At 63.3% G+C, this 22,485-nt stretch overlaps 2 protein-coding genes across 2 annotated transcripts; one reads left to right on the forward strand and one right to left on the reverse strand.

The window, feature by feature from the left end:
- The first annotated feature begins 1,917 nt into the window (after window positions 1-1,917).
- Window positions 1,918-13,843, forward strand: R3HCC1L (R3H domain and coiled-coil containing 1 like). Its single transcript, XM_054832746.1, has 7 exons — window positions 1,918-1,963; window positions 7,210-8,666; window positions 12,319-12,494; window positions 12,610-12,680; window positions 12,799-12,894; window positions 13,081-13,221; window positions 13,402-13,843. Exons 2-7 carry the CDS (start codon window positions 7,224-7,226, stop codon window positions 13,455-13,457), a joined length of 1,983 nt encoding a protein of 660 aa, XP_054688721.1. The 5' UTR covers window positions 1,918-1,963; window positions 7,210-7,223; the 3' UTR covers window positions 13,458-13,843.
- Window positions 13,844-15,535: 1,692 nt separating this feature from the next.
- LOXL4 (lysyl oxidase like 4) lies at window positions 15,536-21,627 on the reverse strand. Its single transcript, XM_054832011.1, has 15 exons — window positions 21,469-21,627; window positions 20,581-20,882; window positions 20,295-20,473; window positions 19,956-20,167; window positions 19,353-19,391; window positions 19,012-19,228; window positions 18,688-18,871; window positions 18,265-18,419; window positions 17,775-17,942; window positions 17,399-17,561; window positions 17,028-17,271; window positions 16,649-16,764; window positions 16,412-16,548; window positions 16,092-16,203; window positions 15,536-15,976 (listed from the first exon to the last, which is right to left on the reverse strand). Exons 2-15 carry the CDS (start codon window positions 20,858-20,860, stop codon window positions 15,906-15,908), a joined length of 2,277 nt encoding a protein of 758 aa, XP_054687986.1. The 5' UTR covers window positions 20,861-20,882; window positions 21,469-21,627; the 3' UTR covers window positions 15,536-15,905.
- Window positions 21,628-22,485: the final 858 nt, after the last annotated feature.

The raw sequence follows: 22,485 nt of genomic DNA on the forward strand, positions 1-22,485 counted from the left end.
TGCCTCCGTAGCTGGCGATAAATCTCCTGTGCGCACATGCATAAGAAAATAATAATAATGAAAGCGATCAGGATCTGCTGCCATCGATTAGCTGCAAGAGGGACCACGGTCCCCTGTGTGCCATGGCAGGCTGGGGCAGGGGCTGCTCCCCGGGGGGCTGCAGGGTGGCCCTGCATGGTGTGAACCTTCTTTGTCCTGCACAGGGCCACGCAGCTGGGGCGGGATGACCCTACCCATCCGTGTCTGTCTTGCCCAAGGGTTTCCCTGCCCAGCCTTCCCTTCCTGGTCCCAGGATTGATCCCACAGGACTGTGGTGATGGAGCGCAGCTTCCTTCCCAGGGTCTTGCCTTGTTCACACCTGCACCCAAATAAAGGGAAATCAAAGGTAAAACATTATAGCTTGGGTCCACCACTCAGCACAGAAGAACCAGGTGTCTGGGGCTAAGGTACCACCTGTGCTGAGCCCCCGTGGCTGTACTGGGACCCACACTGGGCAGTCAGGAAGGTCTGAATACTTCAGGGCATCCCAGACCTCAGGCATCAGCAGTCCCAGACCTGTAGCTGCACCGGAGGAGGGATAAGACGCTTGGCACAGCCCCGTGCACTGACGCCCCATGCAATGCCTCAGTTACACCTTGCCAGGATGGCAGGTGACTGGTCCCCGGTCCCTCAGCAGCTGCACACCCTCTGGGGAGCTGCAGAAGCTGCGTTGGCTGCCGGCTGCCTGGGCACCAGCCTCGTGTCCCACCACACACAGGTGGCGTGTGTGCTATGGGGCATCACTCCTCCCTCACCCACGCCATGAGGCTGCCTGGGAAGCAGCTGCTTGGGAATTGCATCGGAGAGCTTTGGCTCATTAGGAAGCTGATCCTGGGTGGGGGCGCAGAGACCCCCTGTCCATCAGCCAGACAAACCAGGGTGGCTGCACCAGCCTGCCCAAAGCCTTCACAGCCCTGCGCCCCAGCGAGCTGGGTCACGGCCCCCCTCTGCCCTCAGCCTGCAGTGACAGCAAGCCCCACGCCTGCCTGCATCCCCTGGGCCGCCCCCTCTTCCCCTGCCAGCCCTCGCCCCACCTGTGGGAGAATCCAGCCGTGTTCCCCCGGGCGTCCCAGCCTTCCCCCACGGGTGCAGGCCCCGTCTCGGGAGTGCTCTCCAGCACCAGAGCTTCATTAGGAGCCGGAGGACGCGCCGGTCCCGGGCATGCTCCCCTCGCTGCCCACGCTGCCTGAGAGTGCGTGCAAGCGCCGGGCCCCCGTTCATTATCTGCTGGGCGCAGGCAGGCTGCTCCTCGCCAAACCCCAGGAAGGAAGCAGAGCAAACCTGCCCGGCGCAGACACCTTCTCCCGTGTGGGTGTCCGGGCAGCCGGCACGCCGGCCGGCTCGCAGCCCTGCGGCGGGAGCGCGGGATGTGGCCCGGGGGTGCCCGAGCCCCCGGCAATTCCCCCGGTGCCCCCCCGGCAGGCAGAAGCGGGGGTCTGCCGGCCCAGCCAGCACAGCCGCAGCGAGCACCGCTGCTCCCGCCTGGTGTGTGACATTAAACGGTAACGGGAAACCCACGGCAGCCTCCCGTGGGGTCAGCCGGGAGCGGGGGTCGCTCTCCCTCCTGCTGCTCTGTGTCCATCACCCCCCCAAGCCACGGAGCACCCTGCCCTCGACCCCCTTCCCCCGCCTGCCGGGTGGTGCCTGGGGGCGGAAGGGCCGCGGTAGCACCGGGGCTGCCCGCGGCGGTCCCAGCTCCGGGGACGCGCCGGGAATCAGGGCGGCGGCCCAAGTTCCCACGGGGTGCCGGGGGCTGCGGGGCTGCCAGCTCGACGGGCAAGGAGCGGCCGCCCGGGGCGCGGTGCGGTGCGGTGCCGGTGCCGCACTACAGATCCCGGCGCTCCCCGCGGCGGGGCGGGATGGGGCGGGTTCAGCGCGGCGGAAGCGGCGGCGCGGAGCGGCGGGGGACCCGGCGCGGCCACTGGTAACGGCGGGGGCCCGGCGGGCGGCGCGGCACGGCCCGGCCCGGCTCTGCCCGCGGGGCGCTCGGGGCAGGGCCACAGCAGCCCGGGGTGCGCGCCTTGACCCGGTCTCCGGGCTGCACGCCGTGTCCCCTGCCCAGTTCCGGGGCTGCTCACTGTGCCCTCCGTCCCGCTCTCCCCCACCCCCTGTCCTAGCCCTGTCCCCCACCCCCTGTCCCCTACCCCATGTCCCAGCCCTGACCCCCATCCCCTGTCCCAGCCCCGACCACCACCCCGCTCGCCCTGGAGCACGCAGGTAACATGCCATGTTGCAGACCCCATAACTCTCCCCAACTTATTGAGTCACGGCGCAATGCCTGTGGTGACAGCCCTCGAGGGCAGGGGAGTTATACGACATCCCCGGGTGCTCGGTGCACCATGCTCTCATGGCTCATGAAACACGTCCCTGGTGCTCCCAAACAGTGGATGCTGTTTTTCACGGCTGCCTGCCGGCCCTCGGTATCCCCTCCATCCTTCACGCTGCCCGCGGGTCTTTGCGTGCTGCCCACCATGGGGCTGTCGCAGTCTTGGGGTGGTCCGTGGCATGATGCTGGTGTCTGGCTTTTACCCCTTGCACGTTTTGGGGTTGTCACCCTTGCCAGTCGCTTTCTGGTTTGAGGACACCCAGGGCTCTGGGCCTTGCTTTTCAGGCTGCTCCTGCCCACCGGGTAGCTGCTTCGGGTTATTTTACCTTCATTTTCCCAGGCTGGCTCTTGTTTCGTTTCCTGCCTACGTTTCTCGGATACTTTGAATAATTTCGCTGCTTTGGCCGGTGTTGCAACACCTCTCTGCTCAGGATTATCTACAAATATAATTACAATTCACTATTCAAGTGAAAGTTTGGGAGATGATATAAAACAATACCCTGAAGTTCAGCTAAATTGTGTCTTGCTTGCCTTATCCAAAAGCTTTACCAAGCGATTCTTCTGAAATGACTCCCGCTGGGCAAGCCAACGTCCTTCATCCAGAAGCCCATCGTGGTAGGTGTGCAGGCTCCTTCCTCCGGATGTTATATTCTGTGCTAGGGATGGGCACAGAGTTTATCCTGTGCCTGGCTCCAGTTTTACTGCCCTTCGTTGCAAAGAAAATCAGTGTCTGGTTTGCTCTGCCCAGCACCATGTGTGTGTCAGCAGGTTAATCGGTTTGTATCAGCGCTGGCCACGCCGGCCAGGTGACTGTGTCTATGTGGAGATGCTGTTTTTGCTTTCCCTGCAGCTGTTTTTGCAAGGCCTCCGCCTCATTTGCATTTTTCTGGTTAAAAACAGTAATTTTGCCCTTTTGAGTCATCTTTATTTTTGAGCCGTCATTAATTTTCTCTCCCTCCTTGTTTATTAATAGACCTTTTCACTTTTGTGCTGATTCTGCCTGGGTATATTTGTAAAGTCCTTTGTATTTCCCTTAGCCCTCCAGCTGTTAACTCTTTCTGCTGGTTTGTTGTCCCTTTTTTCCCCTGCAGCAGCGAAGGATCACTATCGACTTAGCAATCCCCCTCTTTTCTGAAACCTTCCCCTTCTCTCGTTCCAGGTATCTCCTAAGAGCATCACAAGTGAAAGGCACGATTGAAATCTCTCTTTTCTCAGTGCCTTTCATGCTTTTGCTGCCTCCTTGCATAGCCAGCATTTGCTCTGGCTGCTAGAGAGCATCTTTCTCCCAGCAGCAGGGAAAAGGGACGTCTTAAAGCCCACAGGGCTGCAGGCAGGCATTGGACGGGATGTGACTCTCTGCTCCTTGAAGTGCTTTGCTTTACTTCATGCTGCTGCTCTGTGGTCTTGTGTTTGTTCTGCCTCTCTCCACCAGGTATCCAGGTCCTTCCCTGGCCCTGTCGCTTGCGGCGTGAGCCGAGCAGGCTGAGCTGGAGCTCTCCTCAGAGCAGGAGAGGTTCAAGGTAGCCAAAACCTCTGGCAATCCTCACCCGGGCTGCCGGGTGCTGGCGTTGTGCAGTCGGCGAGTGTGCCGTGGCACGTGCCTGGCATGGGATGAGCCCTGTGAGCGGTGGATTCCCCAGCGGGGCTGTTTAGAATCTCCTTGTACCTGCCTTTTTATTAGTCTTGTTATTATATTTACTTTTTTCCCCTCCAAAGAGCCCAATCTGCGGCAGGCTGTAAAGAGTGACATTGCGGGTGCGCGAGCTGCATGCCGAGACTGCGTGTGGTCCCCCAAGGCTCCCGGTCCCCGGTGCTGTCCCCGTTCACCGTCAAGGCTTTAAGGTTATCTGCTCTATCGATGGGAGTATGGATTGAGTGGAATTAGAAACCTCGAAGGCTAAAAATACAGCTCCCTGCCAGGAAATGCGGCAGCCTGCTGGGAGGGTGCTGGGTGGCACCGAAACTTTTCCGGGAACTGGCATGCTGCATGTGAGCCCCGCAGCCCAGCATCCGTGCCCGTTCCTGGACTCCCCTCACAGGGCGGTGGCTGGCACCTCTGCCCGCAGCAGGAGAAGGTGGTGGGTGCCCTGGCTTTGCCGTCGGAGCCACGCCGTAGGTGTCCTCACCTGCTGGGTGGGGATGCAGATGATGGAGGAATTTGGCAATGCACTGTACAGCGTGAAGTAGGGTCTGCGGCATGCTCAGCTATGTCTTGATGTTGTTTGTGGGGTCCTTCCCCAAAGAGGAGAGGGAGAGAAAGCAGGGAGAAAATGCTGCCCATCTGTACTGCAAACGGTCACTAGAGGAGAAACGCAGGCTGCCCCATTGCCTGAGCAGCTGCTCTGAGACTTCACGAACTTGTGCCATGAGCACAAGCTTCCCATGAGCAGCGTACTCCTGGGGATAGTGTGAGGGGAGCCTGTGTCTGTGGGGAGCATCCCCCTGGCCACACTAGGCTGTGTTGTGCCGTGTTGGTGGGCATTACATGCCAGGCAGCTGGGGAGCACTTCCACCGCCACTTTTACCATGGTACCGTGGCATGCCTGGTCCGCAGCTGCCTTTCCCTGCTTGGCGTGATGATGCTGAGCTGTTTTGCCAGCCGGCTCCAAAAAGCAGGGCAGCACCTGGGGCAGCACAAGCCCTTTTGGGGATGTGCTGCCCACCTCCATGTGGCTTTGTGGGGCGAGCAGAGAGCTTGGTCCCGGAGTTGGGAAGCGACAGGCTTGCCCTGCCCAGTGTAGTGTGAATGAGACCCGAAGCCAGGGCTGTTGCTCTGCCTCCCAGAGCGTGAAATCAGTCGGTGCCGACGCGTGGCCGTGGCATCGATGAAGTGTGTAATAGGCTGGGGGCAGGAGCTGTGCTGCCCTGTGGGGAAAAAGCAAAGTCCTGCAGCATCCTTGCCAGCGTGGGCCAGCCACCACCTTGCCGTGCTCCTCCCTGGGCTGTGGGAAGCGGCTCTTCCCCGGCAGCGTGCGACAGGCAGAGGCAAAGCTGTGCAGGGAGAGGATGCTCCCAGCGCCAGTCGTCTGGCTAATGCCGCACCATCTGCTTTGGAGGGTGAGGCAAGGTGAACGGCAAGCTTTCGAGGAGCCCATAAATCCTGCGTGCCAAGGCTCTTCTTGGAGGTGACTCGGATCTGCGTGGAGCAATGCTGCTCCTGGCTGCTTCCCATGCTGGAAATTCTCGGGAAGCAGAGCTTGGGAGGATCAGTGATGAGGGGGGTTCGGTGATGTCCCATGGGCTGAGACTCTGGGCTTGGCTGGGAAAAGTCCTTTAGCAGAACGTGCTTTCGTGTAGTTGGAAGCTCTGCGTGGTTGGAAATGGTGGTGCCGGGGGGGCTCCCGGTGCCCCCTCCCCTCCGGCACTTGGGCTGCCGCTTGGTGAGAAAATGTATAATGCCTCGGTGTTGAAAAATGACTAATCTAGACCTTGGAGGCTTTGTAGGATACGTTCTTTTCTTGCGGTCGATAAAGATAAAGGGGATCGTTCTGCCAGCAAAATTAGTGTATCAAAGAGGGGGAAAAAAAATGACAAGAGCTGCGGAGATAGAAAAATGGTTGGGGCAGCCCCAGGATGGTGCCCAGCATCACCGCGGCGCCCGTGCTTGCGCCTTGTGCCGCATGGTACGCTCCTGCCCACCTCCGCGGCATGAGGCGCAGGCACGGGTGCCGCGGTGATGCTGGGGAGCACTGCCCTGCCCGGGCTTGCCAGCGGTTTCCAGAGAGCCGTGAGAGACCCATCCATCACGCCAAGGCAGCCGTCAGTCTGTCTGTCAGGAGGAGGGGGTGATGCCGTGCGGCACGGGCAGTCCCGGCCGCTTTCCAGCCGGCGGTTGGCCTCCCCTCGCCTTCCCGGCACCGCTGCCGGCTGTCGGCGAGGGGCCACGGGGAACGTTCGCGCCTCGGTCGGGGGCTGCGTAGAGGGGAGGCTAATGTACCGGAGGTGCCTCGGAAATGAGAGCCTTGGATGGGTTCCTGGCCCTATTGATCCGCCGGCAGTTTATGCATCCTGACATTCATAATCTTGGTCGGTGCTGATGGTCCAGATTAATGGACCCGGGGGCTGTCCATCCGTCACTTCACATTAATTACTGAAGAGGTGTTTTTCCAGTGATTTACCTGACAGTGGCCCGTGATGAATCCCCCTAAACGGAGTGGGCAGTGATTAATCACGGGGCCCCGGCCTGGCCCTGCGCTACCTTCCCCTCAACCACAGCGCAGCCCCCCACGCCATCCGTCTCCATAAACCCTGCCTGATGCATATTTATAGGGGCAGGGGGGGCTGGCAGCTTGTGGTCTGCCTGCTGCTGCCAAAGATGATGAAAAATAAATCTCTGCCGGGATGGGGCAGCGGCGTGCCGGGGTGGCAGCCGTGGTCCTGCGCTGGGGTGTCCCTGCACTGGGGTTTGGTTTCTTTTGCTCCGTGACGGCCACGGGCTTCTCTGCAATTTGTGATGCATGAATGGTGCAAGGGCTCTGTGTCCTGCTTCAGCCACAGCTGCTGGCCCCTGGGGTGGGGGGGTCCCCGGCAGCAGCTGCTGGAGCAGGGCAGGCACCTTGGTGATGCTGGCAGGGTTTCCCTGCTTCTCCCATAGCCCGGTACACCCACCGAAGGCTCTAGGGCCGCGGGGTGCTCCACATGCCAAACCCCATCTGCAGAGCCACTACCACAGGGGCAGTGTTGGGGCTCCACTATCCATCACTCTGTGCTGGCCGCTATGGGAGCGAGGGTGGGTGCCAGGCTGGGACCCCGACCCACCGACCTGGGCAGGGGCTGCCCGCTGTGTGCCCGGCTGCGGGGCTGCTGGGACGCGGCAGGGCAGTGACGCTGTCTCTCCTTGACAGGTGGCGGTGGCACCATGCAGCAGGAGGCGGAGGGCGGCCGGCTGCGCCGCAGGAAGCCCGACATGGCCCTCTACGTGCCCAAAGCACGGCGGGAGAGAGCGGCGCAAGCGGCGGGTGACGTGCCGGCCAGGCACTGCCGGGAGCCTGAGAACCACCGTGTGGCACAGGACGCTTACCGGGGCAGTGGCGAGGGGCAGAGGCGAAGCTCCCGTGCCAGGACACACGTAGGCAGAGCGGTGAAGAAGGAGAACAAGGTGGATGCTGGCCCAAAGGAGCCGCGGGCAGCCTCTGCTGGGCACTGCCGGAGGCTGGGAGGCAGCTGCCCCATCACACCAGAGAGCCTGAGGGCAATACCCAGCGTGCAGGAGCCATGCCCGGATCCAGCTGTTGCCCAGCCCTGGGATGGGCAGGACAAAGCATCCCATGATGAAGAACTCAGGGAGCTCAGCCGTGGCTGCCAGATGATGAGGACCAAGCCTGACCCTCCATCCCCACCGAGTGCCCAGCCTGGGGCCACGGAGGCTACTCCCGAGCTTGGGGGTGACCCCGCTAGCCCAGCGCCCCCCGCTAGCCCAGCACCAGTGTGTTGGACAGGGCCAAGTGGTGTGTTGGAGCATTTGGGGGACAGCACCCCAGATCCAGCCAGGGACCTCTGCCAGCACCTGGGAGAGGGTGTCCTGCCGCCAGCAAGGGCAAGCGACCAGGGCAGTGTGCCCAGGCTGATGTGGGAGGCTGCAGATCCAAAAGCCCAGGGAGAGGAAAGGGAACCTGGGGGGCTTCTCCTGGCAGGGCAGAGCGAGGCTGGGGTGCCGGCAGAGGAGGAGGAAGAGGAGAAGCAGGGAGGCATGGCTGAGCTTGCTGGGGAGAGCACCATGGATGTACCAGGAGCTGGCTGTGAAACCGGGTGCTTGAGGGGTGGTGTGGGCGATGCGCCAGTGCTCCCCGAGGAGAATACCCCGAAGCACAACGTGGGCAGCCCATCCCAGCTCCCACCCAGCAAGGAGGAGAGTGCTGCCAGGGCCAGGGATCCCGGTGGAGAGGGCGTCCCAGTGTCCGCTGCGGAGGGAGCAGGCAGCACCTCTGCCTGCCCAGATGGCAGCACTGGGGCTGAGAGCGATCTGCTGGGTTCTGGCAAGGAGCTGGTGAGCAGCACATGGGAGGGGGCACGTCCGGAGAGCTGCAAGCCCCCGCTGCCCCTGGAGCTGCTGTGCTGCGGCATAGAGGGGCTCTCGCCCGCGGCCTGGGCCGAGGAGCCAGCGGGGGCAGATGAGGACACAGGCTCACCGCAGCAGCACCCGTGCAGCCAGGAGGCCAAGGAGGAAGAGGGAGGTGGCTCCCCAAAGGCAGAGCCCCCCAGTGCCGGGACCCTGAGCCAGGCCAGCCCAGGTGCCGAGGAGAGCTGGGATGCGTTGTTCAATGATGACGGGGACTGCCTGGACCCGCGCCTGCTGGAGGAGGTACGTCTTGCGAGCTGGCGCCCACGGGGATTTGCAGGGATGGTGGCTGCTGCCTGCTGGGATGCGGGGGCAGGGGTCCGTGGGGGTCGGCTGTCCCTGTGTCCTCCGGGGTGGGCACATGGAGGGGCAGGCTGCACCCGGGGCACGTGGCCAGCCTGGCTGTGCTGCCTGCTGTCACCACAGCTGTCACCGCCAGCCGTCCCTGAGGGAATGAGCTGCCTGTTGTGCCGAAACGCCTGGGACCTCCACCTTCCCCCCTGGCTGGTTCCCATCCTGTCCTGTGGTGCTGGTGGAGGCTGGGGGAGATCTCAGTATAGTACATAAAGTGCACCCAGTAAAACCTGCTCGGGCGCCGTAAACTGCAACTGCACCCTCGTGAAATCGGGGCTGGTGATAAAGAAATGGGCTGAGACGTATGGGCTCCCATTGAAATAGCAATGGGATGTTTCCTCGAAACTATGGCTTCTTAATCAGCTGTGGCTCATTACCATCCCCTCCTGCACGCGTGTGGCTGAATTTACTACAATTAGCTGCTTAGCACCGGGACCCACGCCGTTTTCCTGCCATTCACGAGGAAAGCTCGGCTTCTGCAGCAAGGCTGGATATCCCTTATTGCATTTTAAATCAGGAGCATCAAACTGGTAATTTTCCAAATGACATTAATGTGCCCAAAGTAACAAACAGTGCTAATATTGTTACAGCCAGCGTCCATCCACCCCGGGCTGGAAGCAGGGTGTGAATTGGCGGATGGTGCCTGATAACAGCTGCTGGGAAGGGATGAGATCAACTCAAGATCATCGTTACTGAGGAGCACTGGTACCCACCTCATCCGTGGGGCTGTGCTTGGGTTGGCGTGCCCTTGCCAAGCCTGGCGTGGGGCTGGGACAGGGAGATTTGGGTACCCCATCCCTGGCTGTGCTCCCCCCAGCCAGGAGGTTGTGGTGAGCGCCAGTGCAAGGGGGATGGTGCTGCTCCGACGGCAGCCGGTGCACCTGGCGCTGGCACTGGCTTTCCATGGGGCTGGCACGGGGGGACACGGCTTCGTCCTCAGGTGCAGCGGAGCGGCTGCCTGGCCCCACTGGGGAGGCAGGTCAGGGAAGGCCTGTGTTACGGTGCAGCCGTAGGATGCTGCGGGCAAGGTTGTGCCGTGCAGCACCGGTGCTAACTGTGGACAGCTCTGGAGCATCCATGTTAGCTCCCCCGTGCACAAGCTCTGAGCAAAGTTTGAGCTTTCCAGGGGAGTTTCCCAAAATGGGTGAATAAGAACCTGAAAAAGGGATTTTTCAATTAAAAGTTGCCATCTTCACCCCCCTGCAGATTCCCATGCCGAGCCTGGTGCTTCCTGAGCCCTTCAAGCTCTTGGCATGCAGATGTGGCTGCTCAGGGAGGGTGCAGGCTCTTGGGGAGAGGGAGCTGTTGTTAATTAACAAAAAGGACAAGAAAATTAGTAGCGTTCTTCCTCATAACTGAATCCTTATGCACTGCGGATAGCTGGCAGAGAGCAAGATTTATGACGTTCTGTGTGGAGGAGAGATTTCTGATAGCGGACGGCTCTTTAATCTAGCAGGAAAAACACCACGGTGAGATCCATTGGCTGGAAGCTGAAACCAGACAAATTCAGAGTAGAAATCAGTTTGAACGCAGAGGGTAATTAAGCACTGCGACCATTTCCTTGCAGGCTCAGTGAACTCTCCATCAGCTGGCGGGGCGGGGGCCACGGTGTGTGCGTGCTGGGGGCTGTGGTGTGTGTGTGCTGGCACACGCCTCCCCTCCAGCTCTGGAGGTGCGCTCTCGGTGAATGAGCAGGAGCATGAGTGAGCAGCCATGGACCCCTCTAACGTGCTTCAACAAGGATTCATCTTTAGGGAGCAGGAAGGCGTGATGGACAGGCTTCATTCCCTGCAGCATCCTGCCTCTGCTGTCTGTCCATCTGTCTGTCAGCAGATGCTTCCCAGTGCCGGGTGCTTGCCAGGACTGGGGGCCATACCCTGGCTCCTGCTCCCTGCCCTGCCCCACAGCTGGGGGGCTGTGGGATGCTGCGTGCCTGGGCTGGCAGCGCGGGGGGACCTGTTGAGCCGTGCCTGCCGTGCGGCTGAGCCCGGCTGCCAGACGGCTCCTGTCCTTGCTGCCCCGCCACACTTGGTGATTTGTGAAGGTCAAGGACCGCTCCGACACTCTGCGCTCCCACTCTCTAATCATCTTTCTGGTGCATGGCACTACCCGAGTGCTCTGCTCCCTCAAGCGATGCTGCAGGGCTTCATCCTGCCCAGGGACAGCTCCTTCGTGTCCCCCGAGCAGGCGTGGGTGCCTGCTGAGTGCGCTGCCCCGCACAGGCTGCGCTTGGTTAGTGGGTGATGGTGGCGGGGCAGGCGGCTCTGCTGGCAGTGCTAGCCTGTCCCGTGAGCTCCATAACTCAGCTCTACCCTCCACCGGCATCCAGCCGCCCTGGCAGCACCCCCTCACCTGCCGTGAATCCATCTTCCCCATAAAATTGTCGGAATGAGCACTTTTTATTGACTGAGCTGGCTGGGATTTATGGACTCTAACCTTCCAGCCGTGGTGTGCTCTGCTATGATCGCTTGGGGGATCGGGCTGGGAACCTGGCTGAGTTATGTACCCCCTCCCCGGCACCGCGCTGGCCCCACACTCCGGAGGAAACGGCGGAGCCGCCGGCAGCTTTGGGCTGCACCTGGCTCGGTGTTGCAGCTGGAGCGGGGCCATGAATCCCCTCAGCCGCTGGCACGGCACGGTTTGGAAGTGGTACCCACCAGCACCGATGCTGTGGGGTGGAGGGGAGCAGAGGGGTGGCTGCACCCTCGTGTCGTGGCAGTGGGAGACTCCTGCCCATATTTTAAAATGAAGGTTGAAAAATGAGAGAGGAAGAAAAGTGCTACAGCTGTCATCTTTCAGGGCTGGAGAAAGTGCCCCACTGTGAGATACTAAACGTGCACAACCTGTTTAGCTTATCAAAAAGAAGATTGAGAAGGGGTTTGATTAGCGTGAGTAAGTGCCATCACAGAGAGGGGACCAGGGACTGAGGGCTCTTTAATCCAGCTGAGAGGCAGAACAAGAACTGCCGGCTGGAAAGCAAAGCCATACAAATTCAAATAAGAAATAAGGCATAAATTTTTAGCCACGCAGGTGATTAACCACCAGAACTTGCTCCTCAGTGGAGCTCTGGCTTTTCCATCTTGGCGTCTGGGGTGCCAACGGGCTGCTTCGGTGCGTGTGCTGCAGACGGGACGTGCCGAGTCTGGTGCTCCCACGCAGCGGGCAGACATCAGTCTTTCCTCCTAGCCTTGCTGTCCTGCTCCTTGTTCCCCAAATGTATTTTGGATCAGCATGTCACTGTGGAAGGAGGGGTGTGCTTGAGGGTACGTGCGCTGTCTCACTGGTGCCATTCCTACCATGTCCCTAGCGGGACTGCGGAGTGCAGCAAGTGAAGGGATGCTGGTAATGGGAAAAGCAAGTGAATGGTGTGAGAGCCCTGGTCGATAACTCCGAATATCTCAACTCCATGAATCCACCTGCAGTGCTGGGGCAGGGCGCGGGGGCCAGACCACTTCCTGGGGAGCGCTTGCTGTCGGTCAGGAGCTGACGTGGGGCGGGTGGGCATGAGTTGCTCAGTGCTGTGCCGCTCCCACCCCTGCAGCTCTCGGGAGGTGAGAAGCGCCGGGAGAGCCAGCAGTCACCCCGCTTTGACTACTACGGGGCTGAGCCCGCTGCACCAGACCTCAGTGATGCTGAGCTGCCCCATGTCATCGAGATCTATGATTTCCCTTCGGATTTCCGCACTGAGGACCTGCTGCGTGTCTTCTGCAGCTATCAGTGAGTCTGCTTCGCGTTGCCCCGTCCCTGGTGCTGGGGTCTCCTGCCTGGGGTCTGCTCCAGACCCCTGCCCACCCGATGCCGATGCCTTGCTGAATTTCCCTCTCTCTGGCAGGAAAAAAGGCTTTGATATTAAGTGGGTGGACGATACACATGCCCTGGGCATCTTCTCCAGCCCCATAACAGGTACTGCTCCCAGTTCAGCTGGGGATGGGCAGAGGGGAGGCATCCCTGCCTCTCCCATGGCTGGATCCTGGGCATGGGGCTGGCCCCACACAGAGACACCTCTGTTCTCTCCTTGCAGCACGCGATGCCCTCAGCACCAAGCACCTGATGGTGAAGACGCGCCCTCTCTCCCAGGGCACCCGCGCCTCTAAAGCCAAAGCCAAGGCGTACACGGGTGAGTGATGCTGCCCCATGCCGGCTTGTGCCATGGGGCTTGTGCTGCAGCATCTTCATCCTGGTTATTGGGGAGGGATGGAGCAGCCGGCACGGCTCCACAGTGCTTAAGTGCTGCAGAGCTGTGCCAGCTGCCTTGTCCGTCCCGGGATGCCCCTACTGATGTCCCCCATCTTTGCTCACCCAGACTACCTGCAGCCAGCCAAGGAGCGCCCCGAAACATCGGCCGCCCTGGCCAGGCGGCTGGTGATCGGTGCCCTGGGGGTACGCAGCAACCAGACGCCAGCTCAGCGAGATGCGGAGCGGAGGAAGCTGCAAGAAGCCCGGGGTAAGATTTGGATGCCCAGATGGCCTGTGTTGTGGGGGGACCCTCCTTGTGGATGCCCCTTCTCACAGGGTGCTGGGTGGGAGGGGGCTGTGCCAGGGTGGGCTCCTGACGCCTCTACAGGGAGGTGGGTGGCTGTGGGGTGATGGGGATGTGGGGCTGACCCTCCTCTTGTCTCTGCAGAGAGGAAGCGCTTGGAGAACAAGCAGCGAGAGGATGCCTGGGAGGGCCGGGATTGAGTCAGGAGGCTGCACCTTCAGCCCCTCTGGGAACCCCCCCTGGGGTGCCCAGGCCCCTCTCTGTGGGCAGGCAGGGCACCCTGCATCTCAGAGCTGGGATGGATCCTGCACCGCCTCCCAAAGCACTGGGCTGCTCCACCGAAAGGGCTGAGCAAGACACATGCAGGCTGGCTGGTGCCGTCGGATGCTGTGCCGTCAGGCAGCGCCGCCCGTCCTGCCCAGGGCAGGACCCCTGGTGCTGCCTGCTGCAGCAGGAGCTGCCGTTGGGACGTGGGGAGCTCGGCAGCAAGCACGTGGGGCTGTGCGGGGCAGCCCTGGCCACCTGGCAAGGCCTTGTGAGCAAGAGTTTCTGTCCTTTATTTTGCTAATAAATACCATTTATTTTACTCTGGCCTGGCTGTGGCTTTCTGTACTGCGTGCTGGGGGTGGGGGGGGCTTGCATGCCAGGGACTGCTGCACATGGCTCCTGCCACCATGGGGATGTGCACCCCTCCCAGGTGGTGGGTGTCCCCGGCCGGTGGGTGGGGGGCGCAGGCAGGAGGGGTTGGGCAGGGCGGCAGGCAGGAATGTGCTGGCAGGGACCCTGTTTACTTCCGCGGAGCAGCTGCAGCCCCGAACAGCAGGGCCCTTGTCAGTGCGCAGGCAGGGCCACGTTCCCGGCCCCGCGCGGGGCTGTGATGTGGCTGCGCTGCTGGCCCTGGCGGGCTGGGGGCTTCCTGCCATGCCCTGGGCGGGCGCAGGCAGCTGGGTCCTGCCTTCGGCTCCTCTGCTTTGCATTGTCTCTCAGCACCCAAAAAACACCCTTGTGCGTCCCACTTCCCCCATCCTGTAGCCCCCCAGACTCTCAGGGCCATGGTTTGTGGGGCTCCCGTGCCCTTCACAGCAGGTGGGGACAGGAGGACGGTTCTTTTCCTCCGCCCCTGCCAGTGGTTTGCCTGATTTTGGTCATGCCCACCTCACTCCAGCCTGTGCTGAAGGACTCGTGTGGCTGCCCCATGTCCCTTGGCTGTCCCCCAGCTCAGCGGCAGCGGAGCCGGTCATGACCCTGCGGCGGTGGCTGCCTGCCCCTGTGCTGGCGGTGCTGCCAGCTGGGAGCCGTCTCAGCCGCCTCAGCCGCTCTTCCTGGCCGCTCACAGCTTGGCCAGGGGGAATTTCAGGCCATGAAGCTGCTCTCATGTGGAAAGCATCTTCCCCACTGTCTGGCATCCCTTGAACCCCAACCCCAGTGGAGCAAGTCTGTGCCGGCACGCGGCTCGCCACTGCTCCTGGCCTCTGGCCACCCCAGCGCGTCACCACCGTCCCCGGCAGTTCCTCCACGTGTGGGAACTGTCACGTGTGGGTACAGTCCTGCCTGTCCCAGCTGTGTGGGGCTGAGGCGGGTACTGGCAGCCCCCCTCCCCCCCCCCAGCTGGTGCCTGCTGGCAGGGTGGGGACAGGCAGGGGTGTCCAAGGAGAGGGGTGGTGCTGCCCGGTAGCTGGCTCGTCAGGGGCCAGGCAGTACAGAGTGTGGGTTGGTGGCATTCCCATTTATTTTCTTTAAAAATTTTTTGCTAGAAACCGTGGGAGGAAAGAAACACAGAGAGCAAGGGCACAGCATCCCCCGGCCTGTGCCCAGGAGCAAGGGCTGCAAGGGGCAGAGTGGCCCCATCCCTGCCCCAGGGCTGGGAAGTGGCCAGGGCAGCCTGGGAAAGCCCGGCATGGCAGCTGCAGCCGTGGTGGCCAGTGGGCTGGCTGCCGGCCCATGCTGCCACAGAGCTGGCCCGGACCCTTCATGTGCATGGGGTCAGCCAGTTCAGGGCCACGGTGCCCTGGCCGGCAGTGAATGGTGGTGGCAAGCCAGAGCCACTTGGCACTGGCCGCATGCAGGCAAATGGGGGGGGGGCTGGTGGCCCTGGGTGGCAGAGGGGTGACAGTACCTGGCCGGGGGACACATCGTCTAGACCAGGGTCATTCCCAGCTAGGGACTGGCTTTGTGGTCCTGGTGGGGAAGAGTGCAGGGGAAGGAGCAGGGGATGGTGGGGTTGGTAATGGGGTACCTGCTCTCTCATTGCACAGCACCTTTCTCCCATCGCACAGCACCTTTATTGAGGACAGGACTGGTGCACAGGTGACGGTGGCTGGGGTCTGTCCTGAGTCTGCTGGGGCCAGGGGGGCAGGAGGCCAGGCTGAGGTAGACATCCTGGGGGAGTACTGGAGCCACAGAGGTGGGGGCTGCTGCAGTACCTGGGTCCTCTCTTGTAGGTCCCGCTGGCAGCATGGCGCTGGGCACCCCTGAGCGCTCCCCGCCGGCCCCAGTGCTCATCTCCATCCTCTGCAGCAGCATCAGTGAGTACAAAAGCCTTTGAGTCCCTGAGCTCAGTCCAGTGCTGCTGGGGTGCAGGGGCTGGGGTGCAGGAGCCAGGCTGCCCCACAGCGCTGCTGGGAACGTGCTGATGCCGGGGGGGGGGGTCACACAAGGTTGTTGGCAAGGCGCTCCCGTCGCTCCAGATCGCTCACCACATCGGCACCATAGGCATCACCTGAGAAGAGCGACAGCATGAGTGGGTGGGGGACATTGGGACCTGTGGCACCCCCAGCCCCGCCGCTTCCTCCCGCCCTGCCCACCATGCCCCCTCTGATCCTGTCCCTCCGTACTTGTGTGGCATCCATGCATCCAGACGCGCTGCCCATCATACTTGCACTGGCACCGCATCACATTGTTGGAGAAATCTGACTCGGCCACCTCGTGCTTGGGGTTCACGACCACCTGGGGAGGGTGAGGAGCAGTGCTGGGGGCACTGTTGGCCCCCTGGAGCGCTGCTGCGCCTTGGCCAGGCCAGGCCATGGCACACACCGTGGGGTGCAGAGCAGCACCCCGATGTGCAGGGTGAGGGGTGCTGGTGGTGCCCATGGAGGGCAGCCTGCAGCCCTTAGCTCCAGTGGCGTGGTGCCCCCCTGCCCCTCCATCCCCGTACCTGGAAGGTGTAGCTGCCTGGTGGCACATCAGTGATGTCGATCCACTGACAGTCGATGTCATGGCGGTAGGTGTCCCAGCACCCCACGCTCACCCCCTGCTCCCCAAAGTTGGCGCAGGCAAAGCGTCGCTGCAGCCCTGCGGTATGGAGAGGAGGTGAGGGAGGGAGGGCATGGGCAGAGCCCCCATTGGGGAGCAGGATGGGGGGGTCGCTGGCAGCTCTATGGCTGGCACCTACCCTCAGGGCAGTTGGTGTCCTCCAGGCAAAAGCTGGCCTTGTGCCCTTCGGCCACCTTGGTGCCATTGAGTGTCAGCAGGTCATAGTGGGTGAAGACCTCAATGCTGTGGAAGTGCCTGTGGGGACAGAGGCTGAGCATGGGGCTGGTGCCCTGCCGGGGAACACGTGCCCAGCCCAGCCGCCCACTTGGGAACGGGAAGCACCCAGAGGCTCTGAGTAAATTACAACCTTGAAGCCAAATAAAGCCGTAATGACAGTGCCGGCGCAGACGCTGCTAATTACCCTGGGTGGGCCAGCCTCTGTGGGACGGGTGCCACCGTGCCCTGCCTGGCCCGGAGAGGGGGCAGCCTCCTGACAGCCCCTGCCACAGGCCACTCACCGGTGGCACTGGTGCCAGGTCCAGGCATGGCGCCCCATCCTGGGTCGGAAATCGGCTCTGCCCAGGTTGTGGATCTGGGAGGAGAATCGGAGGAGGCGGCGGTGGCCATAGGGCCAGTGCATGTCGTCAGCGGAGCGGGAGAGACAGCGCTCCTCGTGGGCACAGTACAGCAGGCCCAGCGGCCGGTCCTCCAGGTAGGCTGTCTCCTGCACCAGCTGGGCGTTCATCACCAGGTCCGGGGCATCTTGCACAGAGCAGATCAGCAGGGATGGAGCAGGCGATCCCCACCCCGCACAGCCCCCCTGCTCTCTGTACCAGGAGAAGAGGGGGTGCCCCCTCCCAGCAGTAGCCCGTGGGCTCCCGGTACTCACGGGCGGTGCAGGTGACCCCCGCCGAGAAGCGTCCCCCACCACTGGGGCAATGGACGGGGCCATGGCGCTGGCACTGCTGGAGGGCCAGCTCGGTGCCAGTGCAGCGCACCCCGCTCATCACCACCCGGGCGGCATCGGGGCTGCCTGCCCAGTACCACGTCTCCTGGGCAGAGGAAGAGCACAGTGCTCGGACCAGCCCTCGCACCCCCTGCCAGCACCCACCCCGCCTCCCCTGCCAGCTCCCCTGCCCCAGCACTGCCACCAGGGCTTGTCCTCCCAGGCTGTCCCTTCCCAGAGCCCCTGGCCACCCCATGTCCACATCACGCATCGCGTTGGACCCCTGGCAGCCCAGGCCCCAGGCTGGGACCCCACTCACCTGGAGAGCATGGCTGGCAAAGCCCAGCCCCAGCTGCCTGCAGACGACCATGGCCTCATTCAGGCCCCACTGTGCACCACACACCGTGCCCCACTGCAGCCGCCCTTGCAGTGGCACCAGCACCTCCACCACACCTTCATCGGGGCTGCGGCCCCCGGCCAGCCGCACCTGTGAGCAAAGAGGAGCTGAGCCAGAGTGTGGGGCAGACCCCCTAGCCCTCCCACCCGGCACTGCAATGGGGCAGTCAGTCACACACATCCAGGTGAATGTCTCCCTCACCTTCCTCTTCCTCCTTTCCACCCCACAAGACTACTTTTGCCATCGGCTCATCCTGCAGAGCCCCATCAGCGTGCTGCTGTGTGTCCCCCCCCATCCCCTGGGCCGCGCCAGGGCTGCTCTGAGCATCCACACCAGGCACAGAGCTTGGGGGGCAGGGGCTGTGCAATGGGGCTTGGGTTCCACAGGCTCTGTGGAGGAGGCAGGGGCTCACCTGACTCTGGAAGTCCATGAGGGGCATGTGGCAGCGGACAGCAGCGTCATCCTCGTGCCGGCAGCCGCTCCGCTCAGCGTCCCGGAAGCGGCACTCACCCAGGGAGCGCTCACGGCCGGTGCACCGTACCTCGCTCATGTGGATGGGCCCCAGGCCTGAAGCAGAGGGCAGGTCAGCACTCCCTGCTCTGTGCCCATCCTGGAGCAGGGAGGACCTCTGCCCTCCTTCCCCCAGTCTGGGCGTTCCCTACGGGAATGGGGCTGCCCATGGCACGACCAGCCAGGGAAACCCCATCCCAGTGTGGGCTGGAGCTGCCTGGACTGCCAGGATGCTCCAGCAGCACCCAGTAAACCAGGGGTTTTCCCCATCATGCCCCTCCAAGCCCAGCAGCGCCCTGAGTCCCTGCCGTGTCGCCCACCTCACCTTGGCCCATCTGGGCTCCCACCAGGGCCTGCTTCGCCGTCCCGTAGCCCAGCTGCCGGCACACCACGCTGGCCGCAGCCAGGTCCCACTGCTTGTCACACACGGTGCCCCACTGCCCGTGGCGCAGCACCTCCACCCGGCCCTCGCCAGCGTGGGTACCTGCTCGCAGCCGCACCGGGAGCACCTGGGCATGGGGAGCAGCTGGTCAGCGGCCTCAGGGTGCACCCACCCCACGGGCATGGGTGCAAACGGGGTGGCCGAGGGCTGCCTGGCTCCGGGACCCTCTGTCAGGAGGACGGGATGCGGGGCCGTGCTGGGGCTCACCTTTCCTGGGGAGGTCTTGCTCCTGCCCTTGCCCATGCCGTTCTGGAAGGCAGGGCCAGGGACGCAGCTGACGACGGCATGCATGCCATGGGGGCAGGCATGCTGGCGGGGGGCTGGTGGGGCCATCTGCGTTGGGCAGCGGGCCAGGTGGGGCTCTATGCCCTGGCACCGCACCCTGTGGACCCAGAAGCTGTTGTTCCGGCTGAGGGTCTTCAGGCTGCCGAGGGAGAGGAGCAGGGGCTGGTGTCAGCTTCGGTGCTGCAGGCTCTCCCCCACCCAACACCCGCACTGGATGCCCAACCAGGGTGCCTCTGCCCACCCTGCCCAGGTCTGAGCCCTACCTGGAGTTGGGGTCCTTCAGCTTCATGTTCCAGAGCTTCCTGTGGGTGCACAGAGCCAGGAGGTCCGGGGGGGCCATGCCAACCTTGTGGGGCTCCAGACCCCCCCATCCCATCATCCCTGCCCTTCCCAGCACCTCATGGCAGGACCTGGAGCTGTGGGGTCTTCCCACAGCACGGCAGGGTGAGGACAGGTCCTCTCCCCACTGGCAATTACCGTGCCAAGCCTGTCTGTGCCGTGTGCCCTGGCAGGACTGCGAGACTCCTGGCATCGGCAGGAGCTCATTACAGGCTGTATTTATAGCCCTGGCCCAAGGCGGGGGTGGAGGGGCTGAGGGCCACTTGCCTCTCCTCTCCTTCCACCCACACTTTTCTGGCCACGGCTGGTGACCATCCCCACAGCCACCCAGCTGCTGCCGAGCCCAGCTCTGCCCCTCGTGGAGGCTCCAAGAAGGGGACCCAGGCATGGCCAGGCCATACCAGCACCCCGCACACCCACCCAGCATCCCTTCCCTGACACCCCCTGGTCTCTTGCCCCCACGTGTCCAGCCAGGCACCTTGCCCCATGTGCTCCACAGCAGCAAAGCAGCTCTCCCGCATCCCTACCGGTAGAAGCTGGTGTTGACGTGCTTCTCCCGGGGGAAGCCCAGCATCCCGCAGACCACACGGCTGTTGTTCCTGGTCCAGCCGGCATCGCACACCTGCCTCCAGCGCCCGTTGTGCTTCACCTCCACGGCACCCTCCGTCACTGGCATGCTCAGCTTGGCCCGTGCCAGGATGGGCTTGAGCCGCACCTCCTCCAGGCTCAGCCCCGGCACCTGCCACAGTGGGCACAGGGGTGGGCATGGGGGCTCCAGCGTCGAGGGCAGGGTGTGCAGGATGGGAACAAGGGAAAGGGTCGAAGGGACCTGCCCCAGACCCCCATCCATCCTGCTGGGCACTTACCTCTCCCAGGTGATCAGAGATGGTGGCCGGAGAGCGGGCACCAGGTAGGCGCTGTCCTGAGCACACCACACCGGCATCCTCACCGTGGTGGCAGTCGCTGGTGCCCCAGCCATTGTGAACGCACTCTGCCAGGGAGCCCTCGCTGCCCCCACACTGCACATTGTCCAGCCAGATGGTGCCTGAGGGGGGACATGCAGGGCTGAGGATCACCGTTGGGGGGGTGTCTCCATCTCCCTCCCCAGCACCATGGGCCCCATCCAGCCCTCATTCCCCACCTGCCCCCTACCTTCCCCTTGGCCGTAGGTGGCACTATGGGTCCAGGTGACAGCCGTGGCGTAGCCCAGCTGCCGGCAGGCGACGGTGGCCGCGTGGAAGTCGAAGCCATCATCGCAGACAGTGCCCCATCGTCCCTGGTACAGCACCTCCAGCCGGCCCTCCCCGGCAGGCCCCCGTGGCCCCGCTAGCCGCAGTTGCACTGGGGCAGGCTCCTGCCCGCTGGGGGCCACCCGACACAACAGCAGCACCAGCAGGAGCAGGATGGGACTCACGCCAGCCAGCATCGCCATTGTGGCTCTGCAAGTAGGATGCCTGGGGACAGCCCAACACTGAGCCCTTGGGGACCACAGTGGGGTGGAGAGTGCTGCTGCAGCCCCCCCGTGCCCCAGGAGCTGGGCAATGGTGGAGGGATGTCACGGCCCCTCACAAAGTGGTGACATCCCTGTCCCTGTGCTGCAGGGGATGCAGGGGTTGGTCCCTCCCACACACAGCTTGCAGTGTCCCCCACCCCGGGGTTCAGTCCCAGCCCCACACGCACCTGCCCCTCACCAGGGGCACCCAGCCCTGGCACAGCCCCCCCAGGCACCCACTGCCCCACAGTCAGCCTTGCCTGCCAACAGCCACGGGAACCCCCATGAAACTACACTGCCTCTATTGCTTCCTGCCTGCCCCATGCTTCAGGCCACGGATGGGGGCCCCACAGAGGGCCCCCCCCGCCCTTATCCCCCACCTGAACACTGTGCCAGACACCAGAGTCCCCTCCTTATCCCGCACACAGCCCCTGTCCCCCATCACCCCATCTCTTCCCCTGCATCCCCGCTCGGAGCACTAGTGAGTTTGCTGCCCCCCACCCATGTGCCCAGATCCCCCCCCTCCCGGAGCCATCCCCGGCACTCACCCTGGCAGGGGGTGACGGTGCGGGACAGGCAGCAGCGTGGGACAGGCAGCAGCGTGGGACAGGCAGCGGCGAGGGCACACGGCGCTAGCTCCCGCCGGCCTCCAGCAGCTCTCCTGCCGCCGAGCACCGCCTGCCGCCGCTTTTATGGTGCGGCGGGGTGGGCCGCCCCGGGTGGGGACCCACGCTACCCAGCCCGGCCCCCCCGCACCATGCCTGGAGCCCAGCCCTGCACCCTGCTCCCCCTCACCCCCTTCATCCCCCCCCCCTCCCCCGCAGTCCTCCTCTGCCACCCTGGACCAAACCTGCCCCCCCGCCCCCCCAACCCAGCCTAGAGGATCTGAGCACCCCTGGGATAGCCCCTACCTGCTGTGAGCCCGGACCCCCTCGCGCAGAATGAACTCAATGCCTCCAGTCAGGGATGCCCCCTCCCAGCATCACCACACCGCAAGGCTAGCCCCCAGCCAGACAGAGCATGGGTTTTCTGGGGGTGATAAACTGCCAAGCTAAGGACACCCCACAAGGACACCCCTTGCCCCTTCCCACCCCACTCAGCAGCTCCAGTGGGTGCGCAGGCATAGGGTGCCTGGGGCTGCTGCAATGGGGCCAGGACTTGGGGGGCACAGAGACCAGGGGAGGCTGTGGGGTGGAACTGGGAGACCAAAGCAGGGTCCTCCCGGGGCTCAGGGCATCACCCGGGCCATACCTGAGCCAGGCTGGCTGCAGGGGTCCCCAGGCACTGCTCCCCTCTGTGGGACGTGGAGTCAGGGAATGCCCCCCCCACCTGCCCTGGGAGCAATTTCCAGCTAGGGGTGCCGCCAGTCTCCAGGGCACCCCGCTGCCTGCCTGCCCCACCGTGCCACACCGTGGGATGGGGGTAAACAGGAAGCCCTGTGCCCTCACCGTGGTGGCCAGGGGCTGGCCAGGAATGTGTCGGTGGCTACTGGTCTGTTTGTTTGGAGTCAAAGCAGCTGGTTCCTGCCGGGAGGAGCCAGGATCAACACGGCCGGGAATAGCCTG

This window comes from Grus americana, chromosome 7 (assembly GCF_028858705.1).
Source record: "Grus americana isolate bGruAme1 chromosome 7, bGruAme1.mat, whole genome shotgun sequence".
Classification (NCBI taxonomy): Eukaryota; Metazoa; Chordata; class Aves; order Gruiformes; family Gruidae; genus Grus; species Grus americana.

Excerpts from the sequence above, each read along its gene's own strand:
- R3HCC1L (XM_054832746.1), top strand. The coding sequence starts at position 7,224 with ATGCAGCAGGAGGCGGAGGGCGGCCGGCTGCGCCGCAGGAAGCCCGAC. Across the intron at positions 8,667-12,318 it reads ACCCGCGCCTGCTGGAGGAG|CTCTCGGGAGGTGAGAAGCG; the intron begins GTACGTCTTGCG and ends CCACCCCTGCAG. Across the intron at positions 12,681-12,798 it reads CTTCTCCAGCCCCATAACAG|CACGCGATGCCCTCAGCACC; the intron begins GTACTGCTCCCA and ends CTCTCCTTGCAG.
- LOXL4 (XM_054832011.1), bottom strand. The coding sequence starts at position 20,860 with ATGGCGATGCTGGCTGGCGTGAGTCCCATCCTGCTCCTGCTGGTGCTG. Across the intron at positions 20,168-20,294 it reads TCTCTGATCACCTGGGAGAG|GTGCCGGGGCTGAGCCTGGA; the intron begins GTAAGTGCCCAG and ends CCACTGTGGCAG. Across the intron at positions 16,765-17,027 it reads ACCTGGCACCAGTGCCACCG|GCACTTCCACAGCATTGAGG; the intron begins GTGAGTGGCCTG and ends CTGTCCCCACAG.